At 44.0% G+C, this 11,089-nt stretch overlaps 1 protein-coding gene across 5 annotated transcripts in view; it reads left to right on the top strand.

The window, feature by feature from the left end:
* The first annotated feature begins 1,061 nt into the window (after window positions 1-1,061).
* cd2ap (CD2-associated protein) overlaps window positions 1,062-11,089 on the top strand; it is a 199,582-nt gene continuing 189,554 nt past the window's right edge. For 2 of the 5 annotated variants that reach the window (XM_085997100.1, XM_085997099.1), the window contains exon 1: window positions 1,063-1,388. In XM_085997100.1, the coding sequence (XP_085853226.1) occupies window positions 1,385-1,388 (4 nt within the window). In that variant the 5' untranslated portion in view covers window positions 1,063-1,384. Of the gene's footprint in view, window positions 1,389-11,089 lie in introns of all 5 variants that reach the window. The other 3 variants (XM_085997102.1, XM_085997101.1, XM_085997104.1) reach the window with 2 other exon arrangements.

Below are 11,089 nucleotides of genomic sequence, written 5' to 3'. Positions count from 1 at the left end.
AAGATGTGTTTTGTTCAACTCCTGCTGTCCATGTCTCAATCATTCATGGACGTAATATTGCTCATCTCCAATTTTAATCGCTTCACCTTCACAGCCTTCAGCTGCCTGGGCCCTAAGCTCTGGAATTACCTCCCTGAACCCTTTCCTTCTCTCCTCCTTTAAGACACTCCTTAAAATCTACCTTTGACCAAGCTTTTGGTCACCTGTCCGAATATCTCCTTACGTGGCACAGTCAAATTTTTTAAAATAACGCTCCCGTGAAGTGCCTTGGCATGTTTTACTACATTAAAGGCGCTATATAAATAAAAGTTGTTGTAGCAAGAGGTGGAATGTAAATAAAATAATCATAATCACTTCTGACACCATTGGGAAGTCTCAGTCTTGGGGCTATCTTCGTAATCTCGCTGTAAGTATCCAGTATTGCGCCACTTAAAACCCTTTAAATTATGCACAGCTACAAATTATTTGAGAAGTGAATTATGTTCCTTTTGAAAGAATTGCATCTCTGTGAATTCATACGTTGCAGTTTATGTTAATTATGCGTTGCTGAGCGATCAGAAAAATTCCACGGATGTTTTTAAAGCGCCACTGTGTTTATAGAAAATTGTTTCGCAAATCTTTTTTCTGTATTTGCAAACAAAACCACATGATGGCATAATTTGCATCTCAATTATATCCTCGCGTCACCAAATTACTCCCAGGCGTTGCGGCTCACTGCAATTATGGAAATATACTTTGGCGTTGTTTGCAAACACAAGAGAAAAGTTTTGCAGAAACAGTTTTCAACAAATGCAAAGTGCTCGTTTAACAGATTGGAAGTGTTGAAAGCTGTATCTGTGATTATTACATTGTGTATGACATCGTTAGGCATTAATAGTTTAAAACCGCCCGTCTTATGTGGAGATCGAAATTCAACTGAGGAGCAGCATGGAAAAAAAACGCGAACCTCAGCTTCGGGGGTTCGCGTCGCGATTTTACAGAAAAATGCAAAAAGGGGATCCAACACGACAACGCAACTGGAGACTTGGGCCAGCTTCTCTCCCCTCCTTTCGGCTGAAGCAGTGCAGCCTGTGGCTGGCGCCCGGTGCTGTCAATCACCTCGCTCCCTGTGCGCGGCCGGGCGGGGACAAGGAAGGAAAGGGGCGGAGCGGCCCGAGCCTTTCCCCCTCCTCCCAGCCCCGGCTCCAGGGAGCCGACTGCAGGCGGGTGGCCGATGCTGCGATTGGGTCGGGCCGGTCGGCTGTAATCGCTCCTCCCCGAGCCGAGCAGCAACAGGTTTGCAGTTGGCTTAGTTTCCTTTCCCTGAATGGACGGCGCCGCCTGCGGATAACGAGCCAGGAAGGAGACCGAGAGGAGAAGAGACCGCCGCCAGGCGCCAGCAGCCATGGGTGAGAGCCCGGGATTTGGAGGGTAGAGGGTCGGGGAGGTTGTGGGTGGTCCCGGGCTCTTTGCTCCACATAACTTGCCCAGCAGTGCGGGGAAGGGAAGGGAAGCCGAAGCTGGCTGGCTGTCTGGGGCAGGAGCGGGAGGTTCGGTGGAGGGGCTGCGGGTTTGCGGCTCGGGTTGACTGCAAGGTGATGTCTGACCTGCTTTGCCAGGTAATCCTGAACAGCAGCAGCAGCAGCTCCTCCCCGGAGCGCAGCCTCTGAATTATTCACAGCCTGATTCTGCACTCCGCCAGTTTCCTGAGTAACTCCTCCAACTACATTGAAACTGTTCAACTCTTCTCCCTCCTTCAACCCCTCCAGTTTTCTAGCTCCCCCTTTTTCTTTGTCTTCTCCAGGATTTTGCGGCGGGCCGGGCTGGGGGCGAAGTGTCGCTCAACTCCTGGAGCAGGCGGCCACAATACTTGGGCAAATCGTTTTAATTAAAGGGAGGAGGAGAAGGAGACTCACTGGGGGAAGGGGAAATCTTAGCTTTTTACTAACCGGGAAGTGGACAGATTTCCGCTGGCATTAACTTGGTTTGAACATTAACTGCCCTGAACCAAACTTTTATTTGACCTTCATTTATTTTTATGCTACAGTGATAATGGAATTTCCCTGTTAATGATCTACTTTGATAACGAGTGGTTGTCGTCCACACCTACAATTGAGTCATTGTGGAAGAGAATGGTCACATAGCTCCTTGCCCTAAAGACAAATGTTTATATATTAATATATGCAACTCCAAATTTACAATGGATGAAAAGGCCCAAACAAATGTATATACGATTTCAGGTGGAAATGTATGTTCATTTTTAAACCATTTTACAAGGGAAATGTCTGCAGTGATTGTAGAAATCACCCTTTCTAAGTTGGATGGACAGAGCTATGTTTTTGGAAGATGATGATTAAGGATAGAGGGAATGATGGTCCTTTCTTTTTTGGTTACAATCGGGTTGGTCATTATCAGATAGATGTACGTTCCTCACATAGAAAGATGCGTCAAAGAGCATTCCAGGGCAGTGGACAGAGAATACAGACCAAGCAGGAGGGGGAAAAGTCGGAGTTGGATGGGTTAAAGCACTGTTGGGAAGAAGGGTCTTGAGGCTTTTGAAGTAAAGAAAGGAAGAGAAAAAGTAGGGGCACTGGGGTGTGGGTAGAGCAGCTGAAGGAGTAACAACGGATGGAATAGTAGTGGGAAACAAGGAAAATAGGCCTGAGGAACAGATGGCGCATGCAGGGCTCAAATGGTCTGAGAAGATCAGTGAGTTAGGGTGAGGGGAGGCCACAGAAGAATTTGAAGCAGAGAAGAAGAATATCCAATTCACCTGATGCATAAGGACAGAGGTGATTGGTGCAGGGAAAAAAGAATTCCTGATGATTACCAGTGTGGGAACCAGTAATGCAGTGTGTGGAAGAATGGAGTATTGAAGTAATGCCTCCTGTTTTGGGCAGCAGCAGGGAGCTTGTCTCTGAGTGCAGGAACTTGGAACAGAACTGCATTAAACATCAGTGTTCTCCAGGCCCTAGACTAATCGTAAGCAATGTCATAGGAGATCTCATAATATAATTGCTAATTTTGATTTGATAATTTGTAAATAGGTTTTGTTGTTGAATGACATTTGATGATTTATGTTTGTTACTTGGTACTCTTCAATTGTTTTGTACATAGTTAGATTGATTACTATCCCATTCTCTTGAGAATATCAGTGTATGCCAAGCAAGAAATCTGACTTCAGCTAATGCACTTTGAAGTTGACAGACTCGTCAATATGAGTTTGCTTCTGTTCTGTCTTCCTGCTTCAGCTACACATTGCAGATGGGTTGACGGTTGTCTTTTCCTTAGTATACCATTAAACGGTATCTCATGCTAACAGTTACATTTTGGGTGGGGATAAGTTAATGATGCAAAAGCTTTTTGCTGAGAATTTACAAAAGTAAGTTCTTTCCTCTCCCCAGCTTCACTGGGAAATGTCAGACTTCGCTCAGTGGTAGCACTTGTGCCTGTGAGTCACTGAAATTCAAGCTCCAATCCAGATATTTGAGCACATAATGTAGGCAGGCACTTCAGTTTAATACTGGGGGTGTGCCTCACTGTCGGTTGAGCTAATCCGAGGTCCTGCTGTCCCCTTGGGTTGATGTAAAAGATCCCAAGGCAGGGGCACTGTTCGAAGAAGAGCAGGGGAGTTCAGGTGTCGTGGCCAACATTCATCCCTCAACTAACACCACCAAAAACAGATTAACTGGTCATTTATCTCATTGCTGTTTGTGGGATCTTGCTGTGTGCAGATTGACTGATTTCTTCTCACCCTCACACCGATGGGCTCTCACCCTCACACCGATGGGCTCTCACCCTCACACCGATGGGCTCTCACCCTCACACCGATGGGCTCTCACCCTCACACCGATGGGCTCTCACCCTCACACCGATGGGCTCTCACCCTCACACCGATGGGCTCTCACCCTCACACCGATGGGCTCTCACCCTCACACCGAGGGGCTCTCACCCTCACACCGAGGGGCTCTAACACAATTGCCAGGCAGTTGAAGTTTAAGTTGCTATGCTTTGTTGTCATTGATTGTTTGTAGTCCCAAGATTATTTATAAACATCTCTATTTACAAATCTTTCCCATTACTGTCATCTGGTTCTCAATCAGGGATGTTTAGTACCATTACTTAATAGAGAGTAAATAAATATATATTCTTGCTACTGCATGTTTACTTTTGCAAAGATGGTGATTAGGAAAATCTGCTTTTATACTATCGGAAATTAGTAGTCGTTTTATGTTCACAGACCAAAGCCGTGGTGAGTTCTGTGAAATAAATCATGTGAAGTAGTTCCTATATTTCTCAGGCAGCTGTCGGACCAATACAATACAGTAAGATTACTTTGCCATTACTGTGATTTGACGGTACAGATATACTTGAGGCTGACTTAAGTGTCTGATTTAAAAATGTCAGTTAACTTTCTGTTCCCGCCCCTCTACCCCTCCTCACCCTCAAATAGTTTAGCTTTCATTGTGTAATCAGATTCTTATTTTCCCTTCCACTATCATGTAGCATTCTGTAGTCAAGCAGAGTCCATACTTGCCTTTTTATCTCTTTACCTGCCCCAACCTGGTGCATTTTGATGGTTTGTGATTATTCAGACTTCAAAGGGCTTGTGGACTTGCTTAGCCAAGTTTTAGTCTCCTCTACATATTGTGCAATCTAAAGCTGCTTTTGCTATTTCTGTTTGCACGTGCGTCTTGGCTGCCATTCTTTACCAAAGCTTCCTTCCCCCTTTTGGCAACTCCCGGCCTTCTCTGCTCTGCATCGCTGCCCTGTGTCTAACCTATACTCTTAACTCCATTTTATTTCTGCTTTCTGCGAAATGCTCCCCCACCACCAAACCCCGGGCAGCCCACGTCTCTTTAAGCATCCTCTGTCATGCCCACCCTAGCACCTGTCACCATCTCTCCCAAACAGCAACCCATCCTGCATCAGCATTCTTTTTCTGGCGCGCATTCTGCTTAGTCGATTTACGAGGGGTAAATCTCAGTCGCCTTCTCCTTGACTGCTCATTCGGGCTGAACTAGACAGTGTGCAATCTCCGTGTGCTCTTTGATCCTGAGCTGAGTGTCGAACCTCCTCTTCACCAACGCAGCATACGTCCACATCGGCAACATTTCCCATCTACACTCCTATCTCACCCTTCCCCTGCTGAAACCCTTAACCCTGCTTTTAATGCCTCAAAAATCAACTTCTCCAGCACCTTCTTTGCTTACCTCCCCAGCTCCTCTCTGCTCCAATTTATCCAAAAATCAGCTGCCAGCACCCTGTCCAGCCCAAAGTCTAGCTCACCCATCACTCCTGTTTTCCCTGATGTTCACTGGTTCTCTCTATCTCAATACACCAAATTCAACATTCCGCTTAGTTTATAAATTCTCTCCAATACATCCTTGTGCCCCCCCCCCCCCGAACCCCTGCAATCACCGCCACCCTGTGTCCCGTTGTCCGCTGACTACCCCACTCTTGGCGTTCATCATTGGATACCAAATTTTATTTTAAAATGGACAGTCCTGATGCAGTTGGGAGCATGCTAATTTTTTTTGCTGTAAAAAGTACTGAATGTGAAGCTTTCGAGCAGAGACCTGTACCCAGTGTCACTCTGAATGCTTGCTAAGTTGTACAGTCCAATTGACATTTCTGGCCCAGCAGTTGTGGTAGTTGGAGCCACAAAGCCCAGGGAGCTCTGATCTTTGTATACTTCTATTTCTGACTTGCTGGTTTATCCTGTTTCGGAAAGCCAGAGGTTTGCAAAAGGCTGTGCTTTATGCTGTTGCTTCCTTGGCGAATAAATCCGAAAACAGAATAGTGAGATCTGTTTGTATCCGTGTCTTCAAATATATACAAATTAATGGAAGCCTCAAGAAGTTAGTTACAATGCTTGATACATAAGTATCTTGTTCCAAAGCTTCATTGCTTATGGTAGGAAAGGGCATTTGGTATTTAACAGAGCAGCTACAACTGCTGTATTGGATCCGGCTTCTCTGTTCCTTTAAAATTGTTTTAGATGTGCTTTTTCTGTCCTGTGTTGAAGTTATCACATGCCTGTAAAATGTTTGATCATAGTTAAGTCTATATTCTATCCCTGTTAATACAAAGTTGAGTTTGTTTTGTGGGGGGGGGGGGGGGGGGCACAGAGGTTTGAAGCTTCAGCGTTGTCTTTTGGTATCATAAGAAATAGGAGCAGGAATAGGCCACTTGGCCCCTCGAGCCTGCTCCGCACGGGTTCCTCGACTGCATCAGTTACAGCTGCGTCCTCTGCTGGGGAGATGAATTTACAGCGCTGAAAGCAGGTTCTGATGAATTCTGCTTTTCGACACAGATATTTCAGTGAGCCCCAGAGTTGTCAATTATTGAGCCAACTTTTCTGCCTTGTGATTCCATGCTTCGGTCGAAGAGACACGGATACTCTTCAGAAAGAGCGACTGTCATCCAGGCCTTTCATCTATTTCTGTAGATTACAGACAGAGTGACAAAACCACAAACAACGGTGGAGGGTTTTGGAATTTCCAATCACTGGCTGCTTATCAACAGTAACTTGTTTTTATATATCCTTTTACCCACCACAGTATCTTTTCATTGAAAGTGTACATTCCATTTGGGTGCACCTTTTCAAAAAGGTCTGTTTCAGCTGCATTTTGGATGTGTTGAGGTTTATCATGAGAGAATATTTCAGGAATTTTATCACACACTCCGTGTTGACTCTTGCTGTGGGAATGTTGCTTGCCTCCTCACATGTGGACCTAGACTGGATTGTGTGGTCGTTTTTGAAGTGGCTGATCCATGATGCAGAAACAGTCGGTCCTAAATTCTTTGCCAAATTAGTTTGTCTTTACTGGCACGATAAGGTTGGATAGCCAAAGAATGTTGGCTACTCTGGCCTACTTGAATCAGGTTAAGTTTTCTTTAAGCACTAGGTCAAGATCCATTTAGTGTGGGATCAACCAGTAATTTGAATTAAGAGCTTTGAATTATGCAACAAATTTTCAAGAAAGGTAGCACTCACGCCCGAGTCAGAAAGTCATGGCTTCAAGGCCCAGACCAGAGACTTGAACATATAATCTAAGCTGACAATTCACTATATAAATTCAAGTTCATTTCTTTTTCAATGGGAAATAACTTGCATCTAGAAAGAAAGAACTTGCATTTATATAGCGCCTTTCACAACCTCAGGCTGTCCCAAAGCTCTTCATAACCAATGAAGTACAACATCTGGTAACTGTAGCATGCTTAGGAGGAACATGTGACTTTGGACCTGTGGTTTCCAAAGCTTTCTGCTACCGTGAGTATTCCTCATCTCCTGTCTGGATCTGTTGCAGAGATTGATTGTCACAATTAGTCAGCAACTCCATTATTGTTGCATCATGTGACTAACAGGACAGTAGAAAGTGAACTTAAAAAAAAAAAAATTCATTCACGGGATGTGGGTGTTGCTGGCATTTATTACCCTTGAGAAGGGGATAGTGAGCCGCCGCCTTGAACCGCTGCAGTCCGTGTGGTGAAGGTACTCTCGGTGCTATTAGGTAGGAAGTTCCAGGATTTTGACCTAGCAACAATGAAGGAACGGTGATATATTTCCGAGTCAGGATGGTGTTTAACTTGGAGGGGATCTTGAAAGTGTTGGTGTTCCCATGTGCCTTGTCCTTCTAGGTGGTAGAGGTCAAGGGTTTGGGAGGTGCTGTCGTAGAACCCGTGGCAAGTTGTTGCAGTGCATCTTGTAGATGGTGCACACTGCAGCCACGGTGCACCGGTGGTGCAGGAAGTGAATGTTTAAGGTGGTGGATGGGGTGCCATTAATGTGGGCTGCTTTGTCCTGGATGGTGTTGAGTTCTTGCGTGTTGTTGGAGCTGCACTCATCCAGGCAAATGAAAAGTATTCCATCGCACTCCTGACTTGTACCTTGTAGATGGTGGAAAGACATTGGGGGGTCAGGAGGTGAGTCACTGAGCCTCGGCTTACCCAGCATATAACCTGCTCTTGCAGCCACAGTATTTGTGGCTAATCCAGTTAAGTTTCTTGTCAGTGATGACCCCCATTAGGTAGATCTTGGACTAGCAATTCCTATGTTCACAATATCCTCATGCAAGAAACACAGAAAGCTAGCATGCAGGTACAGCAAGCAATGAGGAAGGCAAATGGCATGTTGGCCTTTATTGCAAGGGGGTTGGAGTATAAGAGTAAGGAAGTCTTGCTACAATTGTACAGGGCCTTGGTGAGACCACACCTGAAGTACTGTGCACAGTTTTGGTCTCCTTATCCAAGGAAGGATATACTTGCCTTGGAGGCGGTGCAACAAAGGTTCACCTAGATTGATTCCTGGGATGAGAGGGCTGTCCTATGACGAGAGATTGTGTAGAATGGGCCTATACTCTCTGGAGTTTACAAGAATGAGGGGTGATATCATTGAAACTTACAAGATTCTGAAAGGGATTGACAGGGTAGATGCTGAGAGGTTGTTTCCCCTGGCTGGAGTGACTAGAACTAGGGGGCATAGTCTCCGGATAAGGGGTAGGTATTTTAAGACCGAGATGAGGAATTTCTTCACCATGAGGGTTGTGAATCTTTGGAATTCTCTGCCCCAGAGGGCTGTGGCTGCTGAATGACTGAATATATTCAAAGCTGCGATATAGATTTTTGGAATCGAGGGATGTGGAGTTGATGACGATGACCATGATCTTATTGAATGGCCTACTGCTCCTATTTCTTATGTTTTAGGATATCCCAAAGCACTCCATAGCCAATTACAATAAGTAATTTGAGATCGTAGTCACTGTTGTAATGTAGGGAGAAGTTCCCTTTTTTTTGAATTGTGCTATGGGATCCTTTATGCTCACCTGAGAAGGCAGATGGGGCCTTGCTTTAACATCTCATCTGAATACAGCGCTGCCCACAGTGCAGCACTCCCTCATTACTGAGGTGCTGCAGGGAAGAGCAAGTCTCTATTATGTGCTGGAGCCTATGGAGTGGAGCTTGAACCCATGACCACCTTCTGACTGAGTGCTACCACTGAGCAAAGGCTGATATCTGGTGATGATTACACTGTATTTCATCTCAAAAGCCCAGCAGTAAAAAGCTAATCTTAAATGATTATTGCCTGATGTTTACTTTGTGCCATTACTGATGCAAAAGCTTGGAAGATTGGATACAAGGGAAATTTCTGTTGCTTAAGGTTGTGTTTTTTTTAAATAAGGCCTATAGTGCAGGATGGCATTGAGATTGAAAAGCAATGTTCTCAAATGATATATATCTCAAACCAAAAATAATATGTAACTCTGCAAGAGAAACGGATTTATTTTTACATTGGCTTTGGGAAGGAGGAATGCAGAAAGCCGACCCGGAGGAAAAGCACGACAATAATTAAGGGCAGGCAACACCCACACCTCATCTGTTATTTGTAAAAAAGATATTAGCTCTTAGTTGGGGGACACAAGGCAGACATTCATTGTGCATTGAGGACTAAAGCATGTTGAAAGAATTTAGTCTGATTTGAGTGGGTTGTGTTTTTTCTTGATTGCTAACCTTTGCTTTAGAGGGGGTGGGGGAAATGGTATTCCCAGTGTGCTGTTTTGCTAGATTAAAAGCCAGTACAATGACTTAGGATATATGTTCTTTTGCCCACATATATTTAAGGAGGATGGGAACAAACTTGGGGAAATAAACGAGATTGGATGCAATGCATCTGATCACGTGACATTTTGTGAATGGAATATAAGAGAAATATAACATGATCAGTTTTGTTTTCCTTTATTACTAAATTATACAGTGTTACGTTTAAATTCTTGTGGCGTACAAAAAAAGTTCCCAGCCAAATGGGGGTGCTGTTTTTACTTTTGTTACGTGTAACGAACCGAAGTTCTGAGATGCCACGTGCTGAGGTAAGAATGTTGTATGGTAACCGATCCAGTGTTTTTGGTCCTTTAATCAGTTTTTTGCCCTCCTATTTTCTGTTCTTCCCTTTATAAATGTTCTATTATTTTAACTTCAACTTTATCTGAAGAAGCATGCCTTTACAATAAATAAAAAGACTACAAACACTGGAATTCTGAAATAAACTGGAAATACACAGCAGAATGCGCAGAAGAGAAGATGGGATACTGTTCCTGAAGCTTGCACTGAGGCAGTGTAGGAGGCCAAAGATTCAGATTTAGAGTGAGCATGGAATGGAGAATTAAGTGGAGATCTACAGGTGGTAGGTAAGGGTCACACTTGTGGATGGAAAGGGGTGTTCAGCAAATGTATTTGGTTTTCCCCACTGTCCAAGCGACTACACCGTAAGCAAAGGATACAGTACACTAGATTGGAGGAAATGCACATAAATTGTTGTCTCGGGTAGGATTGTGAGGAATGCCTGTTATATTTATTCTAATGCCTTTATTTTTAACATTAAAGATATCAGCTTTCTGTAGCTCTCCGAACCCCTACCCGTGTCTGCTTTGGAGATGGTAGCAATATCCAACAACAATTGATGGAAAATTGGAGTTCAAAAGCTATCTTTAGCTAATTACCACAAATTTAAAGATGGCTTTGATGAGTCCTCAATGAAGCTTGTATTTATTCAGCTCCTCATGGAGACATAATCAAAAATGGAAGCTGAGCCAAAGAAGGAGAGATCAGAAGAGATGAGCAAAGGTTTGGTTTAAAAAAAAAAAAAGTGGATTTTAAAGGAGGTGAGGGAGGAATATAGGGAATTTATCATTGGATAAATCTTAAATCAGAATACAAAGATCTGTTACTATCTGCAGCTTGAGGTGTATGAAAATGTGTGCCCCACGAAGCTCTATAGCATACACCTTCATGGTCCATCAAGACAAGAAGAAAGCGTGGGCACTCGCGTTGATGTAGCAGCGCGTTATGTGCCCCAGTATGAACAATTGGTGCCTTGTTGGGATCTGCCAGTTCATAAGACCACACAACAAGTTTGAAGAAACAGCTACTTTTGGCCTATTGATTTCATCTTTCAAACCGACTGGTTTTTCTATTCTAGCAGCTAACGGTTTCTTATCTGAGACCAGTGTCCTAGCCTGAACAACCCTTCGTCACAATCTGTTCCTGCTGGAGATCAAGCTCTGTGTAAATAAGTAGTTTCTGGTGTACCTACGTTTTAAAGTGTTGTATA

Source organism: Somniosus microcephalus, chromosome 9 (genome assembly GCF_052327205.1).
Source record: "Somniosus microcephalus isolate GS21.2 chromosome 9, FLI_Smic_1.0, whole genome shotgun sequence".
In the NCBI taxonomy this organism is placed as follows: domain Eukaryota; kingdom Metazoa; phylum Chordata; class Chondrichthyes; order Squaliformes; family Somniosidae; genus Somniosus; species Somniosus microcephalus.
Note: the sequence above shows the minus strand (reverse complement) of the source record. Positions and strands in the feature narration are given on the sequence as shown.